This window comes from Macrobrachium nipponense, chromosome 26, assembly GCF_015104395.2.
Source record: "Macrobrachium nipponense isolate FS-2020 chromosome 26, ASM1510439v2, whole genome shotgun sequence".
Classification (NCBI taxonomy): Eukaryota; Metazoa; Arthropoda; class Malacostraca; order Decapoda; family Palaemonidae; genus Macrobrachium; species Macrobrachium nipponense.
Genome location: NC_087215.1, coordinates 67,388,373 through 67,416,027, shown reverse-complemented (window position 1 = coordinate 67,416,027; position 27,655 = coordinate 67,388,373). Strand labels below are relative to the sequence as shown.

Genomic DNA, 27,655 nt, shown 5'->3' with positions numbered 1-27,655 from the left:
CTCCCTATCCCTTAGTTAGGTTTAGGTTAGTTTTTAGTTGTTGTGGTTTTTGGTTGTGGTGAGGTTTTGGTGAAGACCTCCCATCTCTTAGCCTAGTGTTCAGGGGGTCTTGGATAGTTGGTCAGGTGGTGGTCAGTTGCTTGGTTGCCCTCATTTGTATGGCTCGATGCTCTTGTCACATTGAGGTCACGTCCCCGTTGACAGAGCATCCAGAGCGCACCAGCACTACAGGTCTCCACCTGGCTAGCAACTCTGATTAAGCACAAGCAGGCTGAAGTGACAGTAATCACAGAGTCTACTTTGCTAACAGGTGAGGAACCAAGGTGTATATCATCTACTTAATTTAAGTTTTTCCTACGAATCCTATTCTTGTCTCTTTCCACCATCTCCGAAGGTGGGATTCAGCTATATATATATCTGCCAAGTAAGTTTCATGAACAAAATGTTATTGTTATAATACAATTAAGTTTGTTCATACTTACCTGGCAGATATATATAATTAAGTGCCCACCCACCTCCCCTCAGGAGACAGTGGCACTGATAAAATATGAATAGAAAATGGGAATGGTTCCTGATATCCGCCTCCCAGCGGCGGGAATGGGTACTACCACCTGGCCGCCCACTGCGTGTGCCGCGAGTTTTGAAATTCTGTCGGACTTCGGAGAATACAGCTATATATATATCTGCCAGGTAAGTATGAACAAACTTAATTGTATTATAACAATAACATTTTAGAAGAAAATTTGAAACAGTACTATTTGTGATGAAGCATTGCCAAGCATTGTAGATTTTAGACTTGCACCACTAGATTTAACAGTACAGATGAGATTTGAGAATACAGATGTCTGTATCTATGGGGTTCATGATATTGTGATTTTGGCTAAGATTTTAATCCATCATTGCAATCCTGTTTGCTAATGAGTTAAATATTGAACTTTCATTTGATGTAGTTTGTTGTGATTTTATGTACCATTTGTTATTCATTGTTATTCTTACCCTCTTAGGTTTTTTCTTACGTTTTCTTACAGAAAGGACTATGGGCAGTCAATTTAGGCATAATTTTTGGTTATCTGAATGAATTTAGCAATTTTTTTCCATAATTCTAATACATCTTTAATTTCACAGATTTTATTCAAGATGGACTACCAAGGGAATGGCATCTTGATAGAGCAAGAGAAGTTGCACTTAGGGATGAGTGTGCCAAGGGACAAGTTCAGTTTTGACAAGTTTCGCAATATTTGCATCTTGTCCGGCTGTGATTACTTGCCTTCTCTACCTGGTATTGGTCTGGCCAAGGCCTGCAAATTCTTCAATGTCACTTCAAATCCAGATCTCCACAATGTAAGTTAACTAGGATGGTGCTTTTGATAGATATTCAGAGGTTTTATATAAATGGTGCCACAATTCAGGTTTCTGTGTTGTGTCATTCTTATTAAGCTATTATTGTTTGTTAGTATCCATTCTTCTAAATTACACTTTGAAGTTTGTAATTATAATTTCAGTGTTGTACTTTAATTATCCTGTTTTTGGTGTTATGAATTTATTAGCATAGATCTGCAAAGAGATTGCCTTACTAGTTATCTTATGTCTGTCTTGTAACAGAGTAATGTAGAAGATGAAAATTTCCTTCATCTTTTATTACTGACTTTATCAAATCAATCTGTTAAAAAAACGTAAAATGTGAACTTGGGTGTAGATCAAGGTATTCGTTGATCTTTAACTTTTAATTACGGGACTTACTTTTGTTTTATTATAAAAATGTCATTTTTTCAACTTACATTAACTCCATAATGTATATAGAGCAGTTGCATATATATTGCCATTTGAAATGTAGTGAATTGAGCAAATTTTCACAATTTGGAATAAGGGGGCCTCCTGTTGCTTGACTGCTGTACTGTCTAATCTCCGTTCCAGTTTGTCAGTCATAACATAAGTGACCAGAGTTTTATGGTATTTCAGGTTTTGTGCAAGCTTCCTTCATACTTGAAGATGCCACAGCTTGAAGTGACTCAGGAGTACCGAGATGGCTTCATAAAAGCTCGTAACACATTCCTGTACCAGTTGGTGTTTGACCCCATTGAACGATTACTGAAACCGCTGAATGATTATCCAGATGGAACGGGACCAGGAGATTTTCCTTACGCAGGGAAATTCATAGGTCATGACAGGGCTCTGCAGGTCGCCTTGGGAAATGTTAATGTTCAGACTGGTGAAACTGTGGATAACTTTGACCCTGAATGTTATCAGGTTAGTGTATATTTTTTATTTATTTGGGTATGAATAAAAACTGCTGGCCTTATCCAAAATGGTGTGTAGAACATGATGGCTTTTTAAAGTTGATGCTACAAATAGAAATTGTAACTTGATCATATTATGTTTTGTTCATGCAACTTACCTGTCAGATATATATGTAGCTGATAATTTCCGACGACCGACAGAATTTAAAACTTACGACACACGCAGTGGGAGTCAGGTGGTTAGTACCCATTCCCGCCGCTGGGAGGCGGGTATCAGGAACCATTCCCATTTTCTATCCATAATTTTTCTGTCGCTGGTGCTGAAAACACCTGTTTTCAGTACCTCCGTCTTAGGATTTTGGAAACTTCATTGCCGCTAAGTATCCTAATTGTCTTTTGATTTATTTACTTGGATTTGTGGGATTTGTGGCTAGGCATACGCTATCTTAAATTGATTTGAATTTGATTCATTTTTGCATAAAATATCTGAATCTAGTTAGGCTAGTTTCAGACGGGGTTGTCTGCAAAGATAGGGTGTGGCTACCGAAAGCTTCGGTAGATCCGCACTTGGTATGTACGAGGGGTATGGGTCTTGCTTCTTTGTTGAGATTTGTCATGTAAGGAGTGTGAGACTTTGTCTATTCCGTAAAGAAGACGTATGATTCGTATGTACGCAATTAATCAGTAAACATGTCTAATTCCGTAAGGAAGACGTATGATTCGTATGTACGCAATTAATCAGTAACAAAAGTCAGGGTAGTGAACCTGCTAACCTTCCTGTAGACTTTATTTTGCCTAACCCTGTAGTATGGCCTACGGGCTATGAATATGTCTACGAGAGGTGCTCGCTCTCCTTCATTGCTGTGAAGTGCTACTTCTGTAATTGTTACTCCTAACCCTGCAGTGTTGCCTTCGGGCCCTAAGCAGTGTCTGTAGAGGAATTACCCTTTCTCTGATACTCTTTCAATTCGTATCTTAGAATCGAAAGTGCTTGCTTTAGAGAGTAAAAGTGAAGTGCAGAAGTGCAGTGATACCCCTTGTGTAGTGGAGGGTGCGTCAGATCGGCCTCGTTTCGCCTCTAGGCCGGGACCTCTGCTTGACTCCCAGGACCCGGGGAGGGAGCATGTCGAAAGCCTAAGGAGGGTTACAAGGAACCCCCACCGATCTGGCGTGCCTTTCGGCAGTTTCTGATGAAAATCCCCAGACTGCCAAAGTGCGTGCGCGTGCACGAATCCTGAAAGATTGCTTCTCGTCCTCCGAAGCGTCCTCCCCGTGCAGGGGTTGGAGCTTTCGGAAGGACTCGCGCCCTCTAAATAGAAGCTTTATAGAAGAGGACGCTTCACGTCGTCTCTCTCTCTCTCGTTATGCGTTTCAGTGAGAAGTAAGAAATGGGCGAACGTCCCGCCTGAACTCGTGTCCGTCTTTCCACCGAGAAATACATAAAAGAAGTCATAGTAGCAGGAAGCTTTTGAGAGCGGACGCCCGGGACGCTCGGATGGACTCCAGGCGCGCGCGGGTGCACGCCAAGTGCGCGCCAGTGGAGCTCCGAGCGCGCTCCAGTGGACGCCCGAGCGCGCTCCAGTGGACGCCGAGCGCGTTCCAGTGGACGCCGAGCTGCGCGCAGTGGACGCCGAGCGTGCACCAGCGCACGCCAGGTGTGTCGCCTGGCTGAACGTTTCTGTTGAACTCTTCAAGCTCTTGTTTCAGATATGGGCCTAAAGAATGTTTACCTCTACCTCCGGTGATACCTTCTACCTCACCTGCAAAGAATGTGAAGTAGGCAGTGCTTCGGAGGAAGTTTAAAGTGAACAGACAACTTCTTCTTCGAAACCCAGCAAGACATCGGGTTTTCGTGAATTCAAGAGGTCTCTGTCAATTAATATTGCTTTTCGCATAGGTGGATGGAGTTAAGGAAAGCTCAAGGGAAGATCTCGTTTGCTCAACCGCAACCTTTGCCATTCGGCCAATAAATTTAAGTTGCCACTACCGCAGTCAAGACTTTGCGATAAGGCAGTTACGGGTTATGTAAGGCTCGATGTCCTGCACGTCAGGACTCTCGGCAACGTTCAGTGGGATTCTTGCAAAGGCACTCGTCAAAAGGACGCTCTTCAGGAACGCGCAAGACAGGACTTCCTTTGCCATACTGCCAATAAATTTTAAGCTTTAGCAGGCATTAGTTGTGATACGGGAGAGGAAGCTGGTTGGAGAGTTTCTTCCTCTTCCCAGGATAATTTTGCAAGCTTTTTAGCCCATCTGAAAGGGTTTTTCAGATGATCGATTTTGTTAGTTTCTAGTCGGGACTACGCTGCCGAATTGAACATCGTCGTTCTAACCTGCCGTAAGCCCAGTCTCTTAACAGGATTCTTGCCCCTTCCTCGTTTGAGACGGGAATCGAAAAAATTAAATGCTTGACTCCCTGGATTACGTTTTGTCAATTCAGTGACTTTCCCCCATTGACAATATACTTTCGTTTTGTCAAGTAAGTGGGTATCCCCTCATTGACAAAATATCTCTTTGTCCCGTAAATGGGTTAGTTCTCATGACAAACATCTCATTAACTTGATATTGCGTAAGCGAATAAGCTCTTATTGACAAGATTCGGAAGAGCTCTCATTCGTCATTCGCAGACTCGTACAAGAAATAGACTTGTAGACTACGTCAATGAACGCTTATGTCCAGTAACATAAGAAGCTTGAGCTGACTGCTTCGATTCTCTTAAGTTTTGTTCATGAAACTTGCCTGTCAGATATGTATGTAGCAGTATTTCCGAATTCAGCTATAGTATATATGTCTGCCAGGTAAGTATGAACAAACTTTATTGTGATATAATTTCATATTTTGCCTTGCGTTATTTTACTTCTGGTTGGTTCAAGTCATATACGCTTGCTGTAGTTACCTCTTCGGATGGCAACCGAGAGGTCTATTGTCTATTTTAAGGACATTTAATCGTTACTCCCTGCAGCCTTCCAGGAGTTTCCGATTTATCTTTTACCGTTGTATGGTAGTGTTCTGACGACACAAACGCATCTATATATTTAGCGTTTTCTGTTTCGCTTAAATATACCAGCTTGAGAGTCTTTCGGCTCAAAAAAATAACGGACCTATTTCTTCGTAGAATAGGGTAGCTGGCAACCCAGACATAAAGTTAAGAGACGACGTTCGTAAGCTGCTGGCTGCTGCTGTCACGCTGTGTCTGTCTTCCAGTCCAACCGAGCCAGTAACAGATCGGGCGCTGTCATGCGCCGTAGGTTACGTCTCTCTCTCCTGCGGGATTGACTGACTAACCGTATCTCTGTGCTGGCGGTTACGTCTCTCCTGCGGGATTGACTGACTAACTGTAACTCTGCCCTACAATCACGGACTTTAGCCTAAGATTGAGGGGATCTCTTACGTGAATGAATAAACGTTGCATTCGTTTTGCCTTACTATGTTCAACAGAGTTATCTCTTAATCCTTTCGGTGCTCGTTACCGCACGGTATAGAACTACGAGTCTACCGCAACATTGCACTTTTATATGCTCTCCTGCTTAGGCAAAGCGCAGCCTTATTAGGGAAGTAAGCATACTCGGGGAGGGAATGGATGAGCTTGCTGGGGACCATTTCCTTCCTGAAGAAGTTTGTTTCCCCGAATAGACTGCAATTCAGACCACAGTTTTTTCCTACCGGGAAACTGAAATATTATTCAAGATCTAGGAATGATTCTGAACATCTCTCAGTGCGTTTATCACCTGAGGTGATAGAAAGAAGGTGCCGGACATCTGGATAGGGTTTCAGATGTCCTGGATCTTAATCTGAAAGAAGTAAAAGCGATTCGGTAGTCCCTCCAGTCCTCGTAACGAGTTTTGGGAACCAGTGGTCCAGATCACTCTGATATTCCACAGCTCTCTCATATCTTAAGAAGTATCTTCTCTCGGTCCCTGTTCGAGTTTACGAGAAAGCCTATTATAACAACAGGCGTAGAATGTAACGATCCTCTAGAGGTTCGTTACCGGATTGCGAAAGACCGTACGAATCGTCTCGATCGACGGCAGCAACTATTGACTTCCGAGTGGAATCTTTCTTTAGAAGTAAGTTGAGAGTTGTGGAGACTTTAGGGACGCCCTTTCATTCTTCTCTTCGATATGTTGAGGACGAAGAGGCTTCTTCTTCTCTGCTCCCTTATTCTCGATCCGGGATCGGTACCATTAAACGCCATCCTATGATATTGAACGGGGATGGATATTTAGTCTCTTTTCCCCTTTTTTCAATCGCTTAGGAAATGTAATAGAGGATTTATGACGTCACAGGGAGCGACAATGACGTTGATCGCCCCATGTTGGCCTTCAGGATCCTGGATTCACAGAGGTCACATACTTCCTAGTTCACTTTCCAAGGACCTTTTCCGAGAGAGTCGGTCTACTCTAACTCGAAAGGTACCTATAACCTCTCCGCTCTGAGTCTTGACTACGTTCAGGGGCTATCGAGATGTTGACAGGAATAAGATTACCGTCTTCCATTTCCGTCTGAAGAATGGGATAAGCTGGCAGTCACAACTATTAAAGAATACGCAAATATGTTGTTGACGGCCTTTGGGCTCAGAGATTTGCGTCTGTCAAACAACAAAGCCCTTCACGATCTTTGAGTTCTGTGGAATCTCGAACCTCGCTCACCATCTACTTTTTGTCTCACCTGTTTTCTCGGAGTCAGACACTCGTGCGAGATCAGGCGACATATAGTAGCCCTGAGTTTCTTGTTGACGAAGTCGGTTGCGTTTATACACCCCCGATGATCGTGTAACATGAGACCAGGTTGGACTGTCAGGCATTCTTCCTTCGGGACTGAATCGCCTTTTGCTCCTCGCTCCTTTCTCCTGGCACCAGAAGCTCGAGTCAGGAGTTGATTCGCTGACGACGTTGGGTTGCGTTGATACACCCCCAAGGTTTGCTTAGATTGAATCGCCCAGGCAGTCCAGACATCATCCTTCAGCGAAGAATAGTGCCTTATGGTCTTCAGGGTACAGCCTTGCTGTCCTTGATTCGTCTGACTGGTCAACTGGTCGGTCACCTGACTTTAGTACAGACGGACTGACTGTGCATGTCCAGATCGAAGCTTTCAATATGGAACTTAGACGTAGTCTGAAGTTCTTGATGTCAAAGTATTCGAACCTCTCCTACCTGTTAACTTCTTGCATGTGATAAGGAAGGCCTTCTTCTAACCACCCTAGATACGACAAAGAGGGTTAGTGAGATTTTAAGCCATCGTCACAAGTTTTGGCTTTAGAGAACACAAGGCGGTGTGCTCTCTAACCCTTCCGTTGTGGCCTAAGAATGGTAACCCGTTTTGTCCTTGGGCCAGGAGCTTGGAAGCAAGGATGGCACAAGTTAGTGGGCAGGAGCCAGAGAGAGTCCTGTGCCCTGTCGGGTCTCTCAAGTTTTATCTACATAAAACTCAAGAAAGTCGAAGTCAATCGGGCAATCTGCAGTGTTCCGAAAAAGACCAGACTTGCCCATATCGAAGAACAGCCTGGCTTTAGTGTTAAGGAGTTCTTTCAAAAATGCTCCTTCATTGTGTTTGCACAAAGATTTGAAATCTTTTATCTGAATGCTCACGAGGTGAGGGCGCGGCCTCGGAAGCATTTCAACAGAGCATGGCACTCAGCAACATCCTGAGTACCATGTTTTAGCGAAGCAACTCTGTGTTCACTTCACACTCCCTGCGAGATGTGAAGATGGCATATGAGATCTGCTGCTCGCTAGGGCCATACGTGTCTGCAGACACAATCTTGGGGGCAAGAAGTACCACTCATCCTATCCTGTAGAAAATGGTTAGAAAGAGCTCTTAATTTAGTTGTTGAGTCGCCGACAACGGCGACTTCTTAACTCTTAAGCCTTAGTTAACACACCTTAACTTTGGCTAGGTTGGTCAGGTGGTGATATATATATTTATATATATATATATTTATTTTACTTCTTAGCCCTCATGGTATGGTCAATATGGTCTAGTCACGTCGTGGTCTCGCCCCTGTTGACAGATCATCTGGAGTGCACCAGCTATATAGGTCTCTACCTCGCTGGCAACTCTAGTAGCACAAGCAGACTTACGTGGCAGTAACCACGAAGCCAGCTATGCTAACAGGTGGAACCAAGATGTAAATCATCTGCATGCATTTGTTTCCCAAAATCCTTCTATTCTGTCCCTTCCCACCTCCAAAGGTGGGATTCAGCTATATATATATCTGACAGGTAAGTTTCATGAACAAAATGATATTGTTATGATACAATAAAGTTTGTTCATACTTACCTGGCAGATATATATAATCAAGTACCCACCCACCTCCCCTCAGGGGACAGTGGAAATAAAAATTATGAATAGAAAATGGGAATGGTTCCTGATACCCGCCTCCCAGCGGCGGGAATGGGTACTAACCACCTGGCCGACCACTGCGTGTGTCGGAAGTTTTTAAAATTCTGTCGGACTTCAGAAAATACAGCTATATATATATCTGCCAGGTAAGTATGAACAAACTTTATTGTATCATAACAATATCATATTCGGACGCCAAGCGCGCGCTGGTGGACACCAGTTCCTCACCAACGCAAGTTCAGGTGGATGAAGGAACCCTTCCTGTTCGTCAATTTTCTTCAGAGTTTCCTCCTACTTCTCCAGTTTCTGAGGAAGGAGTTAGCGATAATTTAGTAGAAGCAGAGGAAGAACAGCAACCAGCTCCTGTCTCATCGGACTATAAAGTTTTGATGCGTCTTCTACAGTCGGAGTTTGGAGAAACTTTTCAACCGGAAGCCCCTCGTACTCCCCCTTCTCAATTTTCTTCTTTTAAAGCATCGAAGGCATCGGGGTTCGTTAAAATGAAGAAGTCGCTTTCCACGAAGCAAGCGTTCCGGAAAGTCCATGAGTGGATGGAGAAGAGGAAAGCGTCAGGAAAGTCCTCTTTGGCTTTACCGCCATCAAGACTCTGCGGTAAAGGAGGCATGTGGTATGAGACGGGAGAGGACGTAGGTATTAAACTACCAGCCTCTGCTCAAGGTGATTTCGGGAGCATCGTGGACGCCTCCAGAAGAGCCCTTCTGTCTTCATCAAAAGTCACTTGGACCCATAACGAGTTCGACTTCCATCTAAAAGGCCTCTTCAGGACTTTAGAGGTCTTCAACTTTCTCGACTGGTGTCTTGGAGTTTTAGATGCCAGGTCAAGGAGTTCTGATACTATTAGTCTGGGGGAGCTGTCCAGTGTACAATTTGTATGGACAAGGCCGTCAGGGATGGTTCTGAGGAGTTGGCTACGCACTTTAGCTCGGGGATTCTCAAGAAGAGCACTCTTCTGTAACTTCACGGCCAAATCCGTCTCTCCAGCGCAAAAGGCGGACTTGCTTTTCGCTCCGTTTTCAGACCATCTCTTCCCCCAGACTATGGTTAAGGACATAGCATCAAGCCTTCAGGAGAAGGCAACGCAAGATCTTCTGGCTCAGTCTTCTAGAAGGCCAGCAGCTGCTTCATCTTCTGGGGTTTCGTTTACCAAGAAACCGAAGCCCTTTCATGCTGGATCTTCCTCGAAAACAGCCTCCCGAGGAAGAGGCTCTTCCAGAGGAAAAACCCCTGCTCCGTCAAAGAGTAGGAAGTGATTTGGAAGTCCTTCAGACGCCGGTAGGAGCCAGGCTTCTTCGGTTCGCGAAAGCCTGGGAAGAGAGAGATGCTGACCCTTGGTCGCTAGATGTTGTGAGGAAAGGTTACAGGATCCCGTTCTTGAAGTCACCCCCGCTATCCTCAACACCAAAGGATTTGTCTCCCTCTTATCGAGGAGAGAAACAGAAAGTGCTTTTCGATCTGCTGGAACAAATGATCGAGAAGCAAGCGGTGGAACAGGTCTTCGACCTGGAATCTCCAGGATTTTACAACCGTCGTTTCCTGGTGCCGAAAACAACATTCGGGGGGGTGGCGACCCGTCCTCGATGTCAGCAGCCTAAATCTTCTGCGTTATAAAGAAGAAATTCAAGATGGAGACGCCTCAATCGGTGCTGTCAGCTTTGAGACCGGGGGATTGGATGGTCTCACTAGACCTCCAAGACGCGTATTTTCACGTCCCCATCCATCCCCAATCAAGGAAATACCTGCGATTTGTCCTGAAGGGGAAGGTGTTCCAATTCAGGGCACTTTGCTTCGGTCTGACCACAGCGCCGATGGTTTTCACCATTCTGATGAAGAACGGGGCAAGGCTGCTTCATCTGGAGAATATAAGGATCTCTCTCTACCTAGACGACTGGCTTATTCGAGCTTCATCGCGGGACCGGTGTCTGGAGGACCTGCACACGACCATGACGTTAGCGAAGTCCCTGGGGCTTCTGGTAAACCTCGAAAAAGTCGCATTTGACTCCTTCTCAATCTTTAGTCTATCTGGGGATTCAGATGGACTCAGTGGCTTTTCGGGCTTTTCCGTCCCAGGGGCGACAACTTCAATGCTTGGAAAAAGTGGCGACCTTTCTGGGGAAGGAAACATGCTCGGTGAGGGAATGGATGAGTTTGCTGGGGACCATTTCCTCACTGGAGAAGTTTGTTTCTCTGGGAAGGCTGCACCTCAGACCTCTTCAATTCTTCCTAGCCAACAGTTGGAAGAACAAACAAGATCTGGAGGCGATCTTGTGTTTAACGAGAGAGGTGAAGGATCACCTAAGTTGGTGGTCAGATCCACGGAAGCTCGCAGAAGGGCTCTCCCTCAAACTTCGGAACCCCGACCTAGTGTTGTTTTCCGACGCGTCGTCCACGGGTTGGGGAGCAACACTAGGAGGGAAAGAAGTGTCGGGCACCTGGAGAGGGGAACAGGTGTCCTGGCACATCAATCTGAAAGAGCTGTCAGCGATTTACCTGGCTCTCAGGTTCTTCCAGGAAGAAGTATCCGGCAAAGTCATTCAGATCAACTCGGACAACACCACAGCACTGGCATACCTAAGAAATCAAGGGGGAACTCACTCGCCTTCTCTGTTTGCCATCGCAAAGGAACTCCTTTTATGGGCGAAAGCGCAAGAAGTCACTATCCTGACAAGGTTCGTGTCAGGAGTACAAAATGTTCGAGCGGACCTTCTCAGTCGACGAGGACAGCTTTTGCCGACAGAGTGGACCCTTCACCAAGAGGTTTGCCAGTCGCTGTGGGACCTGTGGGGCTGTCCGCAGGTGGATGTCTTCGCAACTTCCAGGACGAAAAGACTTCAACTCTATTGCTCCCCAGTTCTGGACCCGGGAGCAGTCGCAGTAGACGCCCTACTTTGGAGTTGGTCGGGTCTAGACATATACGCTTTTCCCCCCGCTCAAGATCCTCGGGGAAGTGATGAGGAAGTTCGCGGCATCGGAAGGAGCGAGGATGACACTCATCGCCCCCTTCTGGCCGGCAGCCGACTGGTTCACAGAGGTGATGTCCTTCCTGGTAGACTTTCCGAGGACTCTGCCCTTAAGGAAAAGATCTACTCAGACAGCCCCACTTCGAGAGGTACCACAAAAACCTCCCCGCTCTGAGTCTGACTGCGTTCAGACTATCAAGAAGTTGGCCAGAGCGAGGGGTTTTTCAAGACCTGTGGCGAAGGCGATTGCCACCGCAAGGAGGCCCTCCTCAATCGCTCTGTACCAATCGAAGTGGGCTGTCTTCAGATCCTGGTGCAGGAAGAAGGGCATTTCCTCCACCACAACCTCTGTGAGCCAGATAGCTGACTTCCTTCTTTATCTGAGAGAGGAAGTGAAGTTGGCTGTTCCAACTATTAAAGGCTACAGGAGCGTGCTTTCTGTAGTCTTCAGGCACAGAGGACTCGATTTGACTAATAATAAAGACATTCATGATCTCATTAGATCGTTCGAGACTAAGAAGGTCATCCAGCCTAAAGTACCCTCGTGGAACTTGGATGTGGTGCTCAAATATTTGATGTCGAGTCACTTCGAACCGCTTCATTCAGTTTCTATCAGGAATCTGACGAAGAAAACGATCTTCCTAACCGCTCTGGCGACGGCGAAGAGGGTTAGCGAAATTCAGGCCATTAGCAAGCAGATTGGGTTTTCAGACAGTAGTGCAATTTGTTCTTTAAGTCCCACGTTCTTAGCAAAGAACGAGAATCCTTCCAACCCGTGGCCGAGGACCTTTGAAATCAAAGGGTTGTCAGAAATAGTGGGAAATGAACGTGAGAGATTCCTGTGTCCTGTCAGGGCTCTAAAGTTCTATCTGCAGAGAACTAAAGCTTGCAGAGGTTCATCTGACAATTTGTGGTGTTCAGTGAGGAAGCCTGATCTCCCTATGTCGAAAAACGCACTGGCGTTCTTCATCAGAAATACGATTAAAGAAGCTCATGATAAGTGCAGTGATAGTGATTTGAAGCTTCTGAAAGTGAAAGCTCACGAGGTGAGAGCTATTGCTACTTCGGTAGCGTTTCACAAAATATGGCGCTCAAAGATATTCTGAATGCCACATTTTGGAGAAGCAATTCGGTGTTCGCTTCACACTACCTGCGGGAGGTGAAAGTGACATACGAAAATTGCTTCTCCCTCGGACCATACATTGCTGCAGACACTGTTTTGGGGGCAGGAGGTAACACTCATCCTATCCTTTAGGGATTAGGGGGGTTTTTTAACTTGTGTTTTATGGTTGTGGGGTGACCGCCTGGGGCGGGTCTCCCTTCCATTAGCTTAGTTAAGTGGGATACCTTTGGTAAACTAAGCCAGGTGGTGGTATTTTTGTCTCGTTGCCCTCATTAGTATGGTCCATGGTCTAGTCACGTCGTGGTCTCGCCCCTGTTGACAGATCATCTGGAGTGCACCAGCTTCATAGGTCTCTACCTTGCTGGCAACTCTAGTAGCACAAGCAGACTTACGTGGCAGTAATCACGAAGCCAGCTATGCTAACAGGTAAGGAACCAAGATATCAAATATCTGCATATATGTGTTTCCTAAATCCTCTATTCTGTCTCTCCCACCACCAAAGGTGGGATTCAGCTACATATATATCTGACAGGTAAGTTGCATGAACAAAATGATATTGTAATGATACAATTAAGTTTGTTCATACTTACCTGGCAGATATATATGTAGCTGATAATTTCCGACGACCGACAGAATTTAAAACTTACGACACACGCAGTGGGAGTCAGGTGGTTAGTACCCATTCCCGCCGCTGGGAGGCGGGTATCAGGAACCATTCCCATTTTCTATTCATAATTTTTATTTCCACTGTCTCCTGAGGGGAGGTGGGCGGGTAATTAATTATATATATCTGCCAGGTAAGTATGAACAAACTTAATTGTATCATTACAATATCATTTTTATCTTGAGATTTTCTGAATGCTCTGCTTGGTTTTATAATGTATAGTCTTTTTTTTTTTATATGCAATGAAAAATTATAGGCTGTCACCAAGGTACAGTATACACAGTACAACAGGAATTTTGATGTGCATTAAGATTGTAAAATAGTTTCAGAAATATGTTGATCAAATGGAATGCATTTTCAATACAAATCTTATATTGATCATGGGATGTTTTGGACAAACCATAACTTTAGAATGTCTTACCTTTTGATTTGAAGCTTGGACCACTTGCCCACATTTAATGGTCATTTGTGCTGTTAGGTAAAGATGGAAATCCTCATGTTTCTTAGGTATCCTTTGTTATGAAAGCTGTTTCATCTGTCGGACAGATACTTGGTCAAATTTCTTCATTTACCAGTAGCTCCAAATCAATAAAACTGTGATATTCTTTATTCAAGGATTTGACGAGATTGATACAGGCTTCCACTAGACCTAAGAGAATTTAGAATGGTAACTTTCTGGTCTGGTTCAAGTATTTACTAATGATAATCCTGTCTTATGTTTGCTTACTGAGCAGTATAAAAGTTTCCAAGCTGATATATCAGGTACATTTTGACCAAATAGCTTGAGCAGTGCTAGAGATGATTAATTTGCTAATAAATAGGGAGCAATATTAAAACATGGAAAAATAATAGAATTAAAACAATTTGTCAGGATAGACAGGTTTCCAAGTCTTGAAAAACTTGTTCAGTATACTGTACTGATTTTATGTGCAGTCAGAGATGATTTATACTTTACCACCAAGAAAGACACCTACAATCTTTTATGAATACAATGTAAATGCTGTTAATGAAAAAGTCTTAAGTGCCATACATCTCTTAATAATCTTGCCTCTAAGTTGTATTGATTTTCTCCATCCCTCATAATTTGAACCATACAGTAATTTTAGGTAAATCTTTGTATTATTAACAAGAAATGGCAGACATTGTGTTCATTAGTTAAAAGTAGAAGAGATTTTAGGGATAGAGTTAGTTTCGACATGTTATGAAAGTGGGTGAGGAACAATTAGTCAGAAAAAAGACTTGAAGTAAGGCCGAGTAGATAAAAGCGTTACGTAACCCTGGCAAGAGTTCAGACAGAGAGTGCGTGGAGTTGAAGTCATAAAGAGACCAGATTTCAAGTAAACCTGATTTGTGGCAGTGGATGTGTTTCTTTCTTGTTTTTACTGACTTGTGTACAGTTTTAATACAAAGGTGGTTTAGTTTTAAAATAGCAGTAGGGATTTTAGGTACTGTAAGGAACTCCATAGGTATGTTTTTTTTTTTTTTTTTTTTGAGTCCTGCACATTACAAAATAATATACAACTTATTTGTACTTCAGTGTGATATATATTAAATGCTGAAGTCAGCAGAAATAAGAAATTTTAGAATGATAGTTCAAAATATGCTGAAAAATAGTATTTCTGTTTTCAGCCACCTGAGATGAAATCTTCTGGATGGGATAAAAAAGGTAATATATGCCCCACCCATCCAAGTATGTGGAAGAAAGATTTCACTCCGAAGAAGTTTCAGCCACCAATCCCAAATCTTGGTGTAACTGAACGAGAAGTAACTAAAGGGAAGGAAGTTGTTGTGCCAACAGCTGCTGTTAAGAGAAAGAGAGAAGTAACAGGTAACATTTCATTTGTGTAAGAGCTTTCAGTCTGAACTTCATGTATCACTAGCTGTAAGGTAGTCTCACAAGTAGCATATATCACTAGCTGTAAGGTAGTCTCACAAGTAACAAGTAATTTGAGGTTTAAGCTGTCTGTTTCAAAGGTTAATGGAAAATTAAGGCATAGATGAACTTTTTTTTTTTTTTTTTACAAAAAAAGTACAGAAACCCAGTACCATGATACCTGATTCTGTGTAGAACTTATCCCCATTGCATAACAGTGAATGTGCTCATTTTCCCTTGGCTTCTACTGGATTGACTTTTACTAAACATATGGAGTTTTACAGGAGTGGTGACCACAGCTAGAAACCTGTTGTTTCAAGGGTCATCACTGCCTAGGGTTTATTGACTTGTATGGCTAGTACACATCATGTGCCATCATTCTGTGAATAGGGACTGTAGCATACTGATGTGCATTCCTCTCATGAGAGAGGACCCAGCTTGTGTCTCTGGGAATCTGATAGGACTAGGTAGTCCAGTACCTCAGGAACCCCAACAAACTGAACTGGAATGGTGATTTACGGATATCATTGCACTTGTCTGTGAGTGCAGTGCTTCTGGGGAGGCTTCCACAACTTCACTCTTGAAGCCGACATTGTCAGTAGAGCTTGCCCTTGGTAAGGCTGTTGTTTAGTTGCTGTGGTCCTACTTAGACCATGTTGTTTTGGTATAAGTTAATAGTCTGATCTCTGTGGTCTAGCACTAGATTGGGTAAGTTCCCTCCCTTGCTGTTGATGCTCCAGAGGAATTTGCGTGTGCCTGGGGATGCTGAGGCTGCTACTTTACAGTTACTCTAGTCCATCTGCTGATTGACTGATGCAAAAGGGAAAATGACAAATTTTTAACCAGTTTGTATTTTTCATAACTAACAAACCTGAGGTCTTAACATTAGGATAATACTAGCGCCAAGCTGGAAACCAGTAGAATTAATAAAAAAAAAACTTGTGAGATCCAGGGATTGTTGGCATCTATACCAGGTCACAGGGTATTGTAGTTCCCAGAATGCCCTTGGTGTCCTGTGACCCATCAGTTAACTCTTCCAACCCAGTTTAGACTGTTAGAGGGGTGGTTAGAGGTGGGCCTTATCTGTTAAGACCTCAGGTTTGTTAGTTATGAAAAATACAAATTGGTTAAAAGTTTGTCATTTGTTCATATGCGAAACAAACCTTCGGTCTTAACATTAGGATAGACTTACATACTTATTGGTGGGAGGTAAGTCTCTATAACCAGCGGGGAGTTTGCCACCTTTATCCATTTCCAAATAGATGTATTCTAAGACAATGGACTATTAACCTTTGAACAAAAGATATATGAGAATCTATTGGTTTCCCTCTCTGGGAGTTTCATACAATGCCATGGTTTATTGCATTACGGAAGGTGGAGAGCTATCCATTCTCATAAACCACTCCTGTCCCTTGTATCTGGATTTGTTATCACCCCACTCTCTTCCTATTATTGAGAGGAGTGGTTTGCTACTGAAAAGTATCCTATACTCTAGATTAACTTTACAGTATGGCTGTCCCCCTCACCTGCATCTAGTCGATTCCAGCTCATGATGGTACTCTCCTTCATACTGCCCATAGGTAGAGTAGTTAGAAAAGTAGTAAAGAAGAAAGACCAGTCATCTCATTCATTTTACTTTCATACCTTCATCTTAGACTAGACACAAATGGACCCGCCAGGGGTACCAGATGAGCTATACCACTTGCTGGGCCACTGGACCCAAGGAAAAAGTGTCCAAGGATCTATGGGCAACATCTTTTAAATAAAAGGAAGTGAGAGTTGTTTGGCGTTGCCAAATACCAGCTTTCAAAATCCTCTCCACAGGCATATTTTTCTTGAATGCCAAAGAAGCGCTCAAGCCCCTGATGTCATGAGCTCTAGCTCTCTCCATGCTATTTGACCCTCTGTCTCCTGTCAAGTATGCATTCCTGATCGTTTCTCTCAGCCAAAACGATATTGTGTTCCTGGACACTTCCTTCTTATTCCGCCCTGTACTTGCAAAAAGCCTTCGGCATCCCGGCCTGAGATGTCGCGTTCTTCTTAAGTAGGCTCTTAGTACTCTGACAGGGCATAGCAGCATTTCTTCAGGGTCATTGTCCACAAACTCTGCCAGAGAATGTATGGAAAAGGAGTCGAATCTGCCATCCACTACTGATGGTTTTTGAGGTTTAGCAACAAATTCTGGGACAAACTTGAAAACCATAGACTTCCAACCTATCGAATGCTTCACCACATATGACAGACCATGAAGCTCCCCCACCCTTTTGGTTGAGGCTAGAGCCAATAGGAAGACTGCCTTCAGGGTCAAGCTTCTATCTGTGGCCTGTCTCAATGGCTCTTATGGGGTTTTTGTAAGACTACTCGGTACCATGGTCAAATCCCAATCTGGGGCTTTTAGCTCCTTCGGGGAACAGGACTGCTCAAAACTCTTCATTAACATAGCCATCTCCCATGAAGAAGAAATGTCCACGCCTTCCATCCGCAGAACCGAAGCTATAGCAGCCCTGTATCCCTTTACAGCAAATACAGATATATGCCTTTCTGTCCTGAGATATATCATAAAATCTGCTAACTGTTGAATAGTGGTTCTGAGTGGAGACAAGTTCCCTCTACGACACCAATCGCAGTACGCGGACCATTTTCCTTGGTAGACCGCTGCCGATGACCTGATATTTCGTGCCATCTGTGTTGTTGCTTTCTGAGAAAAGCCTCTTGCCCGCAGGAGATACTGGACAGTCTCCACCCGTGAAGTGATTGGGACTGCACCGACTGATGGTACCTCTTCACGTGTGGTTGACACAGTAGATTGTTCCATGGAGGTAACTCTCTCGGCATATCTATTAGGAGTTCCAATAGGTCCGGAAACCATTCTGCCTTTGGCCACAATGGGGCTACCAGAGTCAACTTGAGGTTCTGAGACCGCATTACCATGTTCAGAACCTGACGGATTAGGCAAAATGGAGGAAATGCGTACACGTCCAGATTGTCCTATGGGTGTTGTAGCGCATCTTCTGCTACTGCCTCTGCATCCGGGACTAGTGAACAATACACTTCCAACTTTTTGTTGTACCTGGTTGAGAATAGGTCTATGATCGGCCTTTCCCACAAGATGAACATTCTGTCCACCACTTCTTGATGCAAGGACCACTCCGTTCCTAGGATCTGGTCCCTGCGGCTCAATTTGTCAGCCACTATGTTTCTTTTTCCTGGAATATATCTGGCTCTGATGTCTACTAATTTGAACTGTCATCAGTTGTAACTGCCGAGATACTAGGCCTCCTTCTTTGTTTACGTAAGCTACTACTGTGATGTTGTCTGACATTAATACCACTGATTGCCCCTTCACCCTCTCCCAGAATTCCTGTAGTGCCAGAAACGCTGCTTTTAACTCCAACACGTTTATATGGAGTTTTCTGTCCTTGCAACTCCACTTTTCTGAAATTATCAGCTCCTCCATGTGGGCGCCCCAACCTTCAAGTGACGCATCCGAGAACAGCAAGAGGTCCAGAGAGGGTTGCTGAAAGGGAACTCCCACTGTCAGATTGTTGTCCTGCACCCACCACTGTAGGTCTTTCCTCACCTCTGTCGACAAGGGAATTTGCTCTTATGGGTGATCTACCGTTGGCGACCAAAACTCCTTCATCCTCCTTCATTGCAATGATCGAAGGTGTCGTCTCCCGTGTGGTACCAGCTTCTCCAAGGAACTTAGAATTCCCAGGACTACTTGCCAGTTTTGCTGACTGTGTTTGCTTTTCCAGAAAGGCATCCATCACTTGTTTGCATTTCTCTACCCTCTGGTCTGCTGGGAACACTTTGGTTTTTACTGTGTCTTTAATCATACCCAGATACACCAGCCGTTGACTTGGATCCAACTTTGACCTCTCCTGATTTATCACAGTGCCTAGGCTGTGACAAAACTGCAGAAGGGTATCCCTGTCCCGAAGTAATTTTTCTCTGGACATTGCTATCACCAGCCAGTCGTCTAGGTATCTTATTAGCCTGATCCCCTGAGCATGCGCCCATGTCGACACGAGAGTGAATACTCTTTTAAAAACTTGAGGAGACGTTGTCAATCCGAAGCACGGGACTCTGAATTGGAAAACTTTCTCTGCAAGACTGAAGCAGAGAAATTTCCTATAAGACTGATGGACTGGGATCTGAAAGTATGCGTCATTCAACTCCATTGTCACCATAAATTCCTTGTCTCTGACTGCTGCTAGAACTGTCTTTGGGGTCTCCATTCTGAATCTGGTTTTCCTTACAAACAGATTCAATGTTGCCAGATCTATCACTGTCCTCCAATTCTCCATCATCTTCTTCACTTCCTCTTGCAGAATAAGAGCTTTCTGAGATTCCTGAGCATAGGAGAGGTGTGGTAATGGTTGTTCTGTCAGGGGTGGGGTAACTTTGAACGGAATCAAATATCTGACTCAGAACATCCACCACCCACTGCTCTGCTCCAAATTCTTGCCACACCCTCCAATGATTTGCCAGGCAAACCCCCACTGGTGTGGCTGAGTGATGAGAGGTGCCCATCCTATCATCTTGAACCTCTCCCCCTGCCCCTAGTACCCCTTCCTCTGTTGAGTCTATTGTGAAAGGGCTGATGAGCTAACTTCTTTGGGGAAGAGGGTCTTGTTGATCTATTGGAGATGTTATGTCTCACTAGTTCTTTTGAGGTAATTGCTGATGTCCTACCTCATTAGAATTAGCCTGGCTTCCAGATGTTTTCCTAACTGCCTGCGGGACTATTCTGTCGTTAGTATCCATCCTTCTTCTATCTATAGCAGCTTTCAGTATACCCTTTGGTAACAGCAATTGCGACTCTAGGATATCCCCATTCTGCATTGCTAACAGGGCATCCAAGTCAAAAGTGCGGCTTAATCTAGCCAATGCTGCATCTCTCCTCATCAACAGGATATTAGCCCATACATTGGCACTCAAACTCATCAAGTACACTTGATCCAAGGTTAATCCAGGCTTTAACCTTACCACATCTGGGTTAATTTGTCTTGATAGCAAAGGAACCATAGGTGTCACATAATATATCCTATGTTTCATCAATGGCGGGGGAATAAACTTAAATGATCTACTTGATCTTTACGAATTATCCCTTCCAGCAATCCATGCATTGACGTGCTGTAAAACTGACTCTGCATGACTTGAGCAAGGTAATTCATATGACACCTTCATATCCTTTCTCAGTCCCAATACCATGTCGATTCTTGGAGGAAGTATACTGGCAGGTGCCTCCAGGCTTCTCAAAAGGTTATTGAATTGGCGAATCAAATCAACCACCTCTGCATACGAAGCCAGAAACTCTTGGTTTTCCCCTTCCTCCGGTTCCAAGGTATTGTGTTCGGCCGCAGGAGAAGCTAGTTCACTTCTATCCTCTGACAAACGGTCGGGTGCGTCATGGCCGTCCGACCCTATGACTGCGGCATCTTTGATGGATGACGTTGGCTCGATCTCGAATAGCCAGTAGGAGAACGTGACTGCCTAACTTCTTCTCTACTCACAGATCTAGAGTGAGAACTCTGTCTATACCTCCAAGATGAAGGTTCTCCCAAAACCGAGCTAATTTCCTCTCTATCTCTATTAATATTATTCAAGGTCATTTGACTATCATCTCCGACGGCCGTCGGGGAAGTTGACCATGATCTCTCGTCGAGGCGAACTACGCCTTCCGTCAGTGTATCAGGAGAGGTTACCAACTCTTTATTATTCAACCTTTTAATGGGAGCTTTCTCATCCTTTCTTCTTATTTTAAAGGGTCTTACAGGAGAAACTGGTATACGCTCTTCGTCTTCGTTGAATGCTGCCCACTCACCGTTGATTTCACCAATGGCAGTGGAGTCTGGTAAACGCTTTGTCCTCACCGCTGGCATCTCCACAGAAACCACCAACTCTAGTGACCGTCGATGCTTTTGCCCATTTGGACGCCTGTAAATGACTTCATCCGTTAGCGTTAAGTTTACCAGCCACTGTCTTCTTCACTTTGTTGTTGACAGGGGTGTGACAGTCCTGGCTCAAAGATGAAGAAGAATTTATTCTTCTCTTGGCCGGAGGATCAGTCTCGAAGTCCCGTATCCTCCAACGCTTGACTCATACACACAGTGACGTCATTGAATTTTGCGATGATGCCGAACTAGAGGAAGAAGACGATTCACATCTTTTCTTTTTGTCTTTCTTATCTATTTTGTCCTCTAGAGAATGTAATTTTTTCATGACTGTGTGTACCAAAGAGTCAGAAAGCGTGTTCGTCTCCGGAGGCAACGAAGTAGTGAGAGAAGCAGTAGGCTGTGACATCATCGCGTCACCCATGCCTGTGTGTGACGTCAGTTGTGACGTCACCACGCATGTAGGGAGAGATTGAGCGGCTGCTGCTGGAATCCCTGCGTGTGCTGCACAACTGTTTCCAACGTTCTGCATTGCCGGAAACATAGATGTTGTTGTCGTTGTTGTAGCATTTGCTCCCATAAATTGCAGGCCAGGGGGATGAGGAACATTCATCGTTGTCGGGCCCGGATGGAAACGTGACGCCATATAGTGAGAAAGCAACCCCTCCAAGGTTGGTAGGCCCAACGCTGACCACGTTCCTTCCATTCTCTGTGCATCGGGGGCTGACACCTGGGACAAAGATGGTGATGCTCCCCCTCTCCCTGCCAGGAATGACGGAGCATAATTATGCATAAAATTACCCAAAACCCCTCCTGGAGTTTCCAATAACGAATCGCTAGAAGAAACTGAAGGGTTATGGGAAACATCAAAAGCAGGTGACGAAACATATTGAGCAGTTTGATGTATTGCCGATACAAAAGAAGCCGACGACGCATGGTCATCCAAAGATGGCATCGTCTCCTTTCTTTTGTACTGGCCCTTCCCATAAAACTTCATCCATTGTTCCACCGACCAACCACGACAAACTGAACAAGGATTAGTAATAGTACATATGTTTTCTCTGCACCTACTACACATTGGATGTGGATCTGTAGATACCGATGTTAAAAATCTTTAACAAGGAAACCCACTCACTCCATGGCATTTCCTTTGTCTTGCAAGAACTCAAAGAAATTTCCGTTGGTGAAGCAAAATTCTCCATCTCACAACGCACACACACCTAGCAGATCACCCCCACACTGAGATCACCCAGAGAGAGAAAAAAGGAAAATATGAATAGAAACGGGCAAACTAAACCAACTTTAAAACAGATAGAAAGTAATCACGTCTTATCTTAAGGCAGTAGGAAAGTAACTGATAGGTCACGGGATGCCAAGGCCGTTCTGGAAACTACAATACCCCGTGATCTGGTATAGATGCCAATAGTCCCTGGATCTCACAAGTTTTTTTTATTAATTCTACTGGTTTCCAGCTTTGCACTAATTATCCTAATGTTAAGACCGAAGGTTTGTTTTGTTTATGAACAAACAAAAGATTTTGTTGAATTAGGGCACAGTTTCTCTACAGGGTTGTATAACAGATGTTGAATGAACAGCTGGAGCATGCAAACAGCTGGGAGTAATGGGTCACTTACCTTGGAAACAAAGAGGCCATTCTCATAGGTTCAAAGAGGAAATTTATTTATAAATTAAAATCAAATATATACAAATATTCAGAGATCAAGTCCCATACCCTCAGCCTATGGTACTCATACCCCCAACAGGTATGGATACCCCCTGTTAGGAGGGTATAGATAACCCCTGTTAAGAACCCTTGGTTTAGTTTAAATATTTTAATGTTTACTGGACTCTGACAAGTCGACTAAATAATGAAATCTGATAAGTTGCAGTTTGTTAAATTGGGTTGCCACTGTTAACCACTGTTAACACAAAAATTATCTTGGAGAGTGCCGCTGAGATGTGATTGCTACTAAATCAAAGGAATGCTGAAAGTGCCCCCTTGGCTTCCCGACCACCACTGTAGATGCATGTGGACCAATAATTTTATACTCGTATCATTGCTTCATTCGTATTTTTCTAAAGTATTTTTATTTATACCCAGAAAGGTTCTGAACTATATTGCATACTTTGGGCAAGGTCACAGATTTTATATGAGTTTCAAGTCCACTGACTGAACAGTTTTATCTTATTTTTTCAGAGGAAAATTTGCCTACTGAAATAACAGAGGGAGATCTTCAGAGTATGTATGGAGTTGCAGAAAAGAAGATGAAACTTCCTTTGGATTCTGTTGGAGAGCAGCCTTCTCAAAGTGTGGGTGAAGAGGTAAAGGAGGAGGAGGAGGAGGAGGATGATACCTGTGGTGATGCCTTAGATCTGCTCTCTAATGCTCTTGATGCTGAAGAGAATACCAATGAAATATCCCCCGAGGAAGATGACCAAAAAGAACCAGAAGTGCAGAAATCCAAGAACCCTTTTGCCAAAGCACAGTTGCCCAAGAAGAACTCTCAAACAGTGGGACAGTTTAGTGCTTTGAAAAGGTTTAGCAATATTAGGAAAACAGTTGTTGATCCAAATACCATTGTCCAAAGCAGGTTAGTCATTTTTCTTACTAACTTGAACTTATTTGTTTTATATGCAAAAAGTTTTCAATTTGACACAAACATTAGTTGGTTTTTATTATATGCAAAAAGTTTTCAATTTGACACACAAACATTAGTTGGTTTTTATGATGTCAAACCCCTAGGACACGTTTAAAATTTGACTGAGTAATTTTGTAACAATCATGATGCATTTTAAGTACTTATGCAATGAAGCGCAAGAAATGTTCACACTAAGTTGATGATTTTTCTTCCATAGACAGGTACACAATCCTTTATCCGAAATTCTAAAAAACAAAAGTTCCAAAAACTGTAAACATTTTGTAGAGAGTAGCATTTCAATTCATAAGGTTGGCAGTTCAGCGTGCTAACGGCTGACCTGAGTCATTTGGATGTATGCTGCTACTCAAATTGTTTCCCTTACTAAATCCCAAGAACTGCCCTTAGAAAATCCTAAGATTAACAAAAAATCCCAAGATGATAAAATAATTGTATGTCTGCTAAGCCACAGTTCGGGAATCCGAAAAATTCCAAAAACTGAAGCATATCTGGCCCCACAGATTTCAGATGAAGGACTGTGTATTTGTACACAGTTTTTAATTCCTTTCATGTGGATAATAGTCACTTATGTCCAGATAACCTTATTTGTCATGTCTAGAAGCTTGAGTGAGGTGAAATGATCAATGCACTTACGATGACCCAGGAATCTCTTCTGGTTCAAATGTAGATTTCTTTATATTCTTCTTCTCTTTCTTATCATTATTTCAACCACATATTTTATCCTATTTCATCAGATTTCTCCCATCCTGTTGTATATTCTCTCTTAATTATTATTTCATAATGCAACTGCACCTGAGCAGTTTTAACCAGTTTCACCCTCATGGGCAGTGCCACATGCAGTAGCTTGAGTAGCAACTACAGCAGCACTGGTGTGTCTCTCAGTATCCACCCTCCCATATGGACTGTTATTGTCAGATAGGTGAAGGCTGTGGTTTCTGCACCAGGTACCTAGCTAAGATAAACGCATAATTTTCACTAGACTAGAATTCACCCATGAAGAGCATGTCTCGTCAAGAGACATGCATAGACAAACTTGTCTCTTACTGACTAGGATAGAACAGTGGATGGCAGTGAAGTTGATTTCCCTCAACCTATGTTTCAGTAGCACAAAGCAATGACTGCTAGAGCGATTTCAGGCCACTTGGAAGGTGATTCCATCAAAGGTTAGCCTGTTAAAACAAAAAATCTGGGACAACAGAGAGTACAGTAGGTATATTGCTCCCTTTTGTTCCAGTCTTGTAGGAATGCATCTTATCTCTTGCTGTTGTCTGAGTGTCCAGGTTTGGAGGCACCCATACATGCTGGAAGTTGATGGTTCTTCATATCGTGTAGAAATTAATAATCTTTTTTATGTTTTTGTTGACAGATACTTTTCGTCATCCCTACCATCAAAATCAGTTGCTGCTAAAGAGGAATCATCTGATGGATCTGTTCAAGAATCATTTGTAACTTGTGATAATAAAGATCTTCCTAGTGCAGTGCAAATGGATGAGATTGATGATGAAAATAAATCTGATAAAAATGACAGAGTAGAGTGTATAAACTCTGATAATAAAACTACTGAGAATATAGAATGTGAAACTGCTAAGGAGCAAAACAAAAGCAAAACTAATGATACTGAATGTTATGCAAAAGCACCATTGTCTCCAGTACAGACAAATTCTATGACTCCCAAACCAGAAAAGACATTTAAGTGGGGAAAACTCTCAGACATGTTTTCGTATAAAGGTAATAAGACAGAGATTAGCAGCAGCCCATCAGCAAGAAATTCTTTCAAGCCAGTTGTGACCTCACAAAGTGTTCCATGTACACCTGTGTCAAGGAAAGAAAATGAATATTTGTCTGTTGTTGTGGATCCATTAGAATCCACGTCCCTTTCTCAAAAGAGCTGTGCCTCAGAGGTTTCCATAGCAAGTAACATTGGATCCATAGATAATGACTCATTTGATTTGACCCCTTCCTCCACTCCAGATTCTTCTCAAAACTCACAAGGCAAAGAAGAGAAACGGAATGCACAAGATGAAAAGAGGGCATCAAATGTTAAGCTAACAAGTCCTTTGGTATGTTGAGTTAATTTTGGTGTTTTATGTGTGGTTTCCAGTCACTGATATTATATTTATGGCAGTACTTACATTGCATTTCTTTTGACGTTTTACTTTTGTTTCAGAGTCGGATGTCTTCAGCAAAGTCAAGGCCTGTTGGCCTCTCGAAACCACGGGGCAAGGCTCAGAAACAAACAGATGCTAAGCAGAGGAATCTCAGAGATATGTTTGCTTTTAAGAAGTAAGTATAGCAGATGTATAAGTTCACTCACAAGTTTTCTACACAAGAGTATGGATACCAGGCCTAAGAATTATACAAGTTGTATTGCGGTTAACGGATGTCTTGGTTAGCTGATAAATTGTTCAAAGGATGTTTTGAATGGACTTTTGCTCAGTTTAAGGAGTATGTTTGTTGTGGTAAATTTAATGCAACAAACATATTGAACTCGCATTGATCTATGCCAAAAATCAGCATTAAGAGTTGGCAAAACAATCTTGACTGATGACCTAACCCTATCCTAGTTTTTGAAATGAAAGTCAGCGCTTAAAAGACCACATTCATGAACATTGCTGTAAACAAGGAAGAAGAATGTAGTTAAATCATTTAGATATACTGCCTTCATCGCCAAAATTTTAGCAGTGCTATCCCAGATCATCTTTGTACTACTCGCATTCTAGCTCTCACATCATTACTGGGATGTCTGTATGAGGGGGATCAACTTTTGTCTCCCGTAGCAGGAGTTGAGTAGGTACACAATCTTTGTTCTCTATTGCAAAGCTTTCATACCATATTCATCATTGATTTTTAATATCTGGTTATCACTGGGTTATTCTTAACTTTTCTCATTTCTTTGTTTCAGAGATACAACCAAGCTTTTATCTTCAAGACCATCATTGTAAAAGCAGTTTTTAATAATAATTCCATGTGACTTTTGACAGTAAGAGAAATGTGTCTGTAATGTATATTAATGTGTGATCCACAATGGTGTATGTGTACGTGTATATGCTTTTTTACTCTACATGTTAACATGTAAGTTTACCCATAGAGAAGGTGACATCCTTTAATGGTACAAAATGTGGATTCAAGTTATTTTGATTATTGAAAGTTAAGCTGAAAACTGTAATGGATGAAAACAAATTTTAAATATTTTTTATTTTAAACTTTTCAAGGTATCTTAGATTTCTATCGACATTATTTTTTATATTTTGTATCTTATATACAGTTGTAAAAATTATATCTTTGACTGACCATGATACAAAGTAGGTCCTTGGCATATAATTAACTTATTTTTTAGATATTTTAACATGAAATATGGTAATTGTAGTGACATCTACAGTATGAATAAATACACAAAGCAGTGCCTAGTATATGGACCGGAATCTCAAATTTTTTAGTTCCTCAGGTACCTCATTAAATTCAGCTGTAATATGTTAAGCACCATTTTATCATCCCTCACCACTCAGACATCATGCCATTGCTACATGATATCAAAATAGATGTGTTTTTATATTTTCTACAGATGACATCATTGGAATGTCATGGGATAAAATTTGCATGATGTGATTTGGCGTCATGGGAATCTCATGGATTAACAAGGTATAAAAATCCTGCAGGTACTGATTTTTACAGTTATAAAGTTATTTTGTTACATTGCTTAGGTTTGGTGTTAAGATGATTTCTCTGTTCGTGCTGCCGTACCTTGGTTAATGTGCTTGATCCATTCCATGAAAGCTATCCATTAACCGAGCGAATTTTTACAGAAAAAAAATTACATAAAAAATAGCATACAGGCAGTCTCCTGTTTTATGGTGCTTGCCTAGCCCCATAAAATTGGAGAC

The 27,655-nt window shown here is 42.8% G+C and overlaps 1 protein-coding gene across 1 annotated transcript in view; it reads left to right on the top strand.

Annotated features, from left to right (window-relative positions):
- Positions 1-27,175, top strand: part of LOC135200364 (exonuclease 1-like) — a 53,010-nt gene extending 25,835 nt beyond the window's left edge. Inside the window, exons 5-11 of the mRNA XM_064228970.1 lie at positions 1,126-1,341; positions 1,960-2,247; positions 14,974-15,172; positions 23,315-23,708; positions 25,141-25,834; positions 25,942-26,057; positions 26,677-27,175. Of these exons, the coding sequence (XP_064085040.1) occupies positions 1,126-1,341; positions 1,960-2,247; positions 14,974-15,172; positions 23,315-23,708; positions 25,141-25,834; positions 25,942-26,057; positions 26,677-26,716 (1,947 nt within the window). The 3' untranslated portion in view covers positions 26,717-27,175. The remainder of the gene's footprint in view (positions 1-1,125; positions 1,342-1,959; positions 2,248-14,973; positions 15,173-23,314; positions 23,709-25,140; positions 25,835-25,941; positions 26,058-26,676) is intronic.
- Positions 27,176-27,655: the final 480 nt, after the last annotated feature.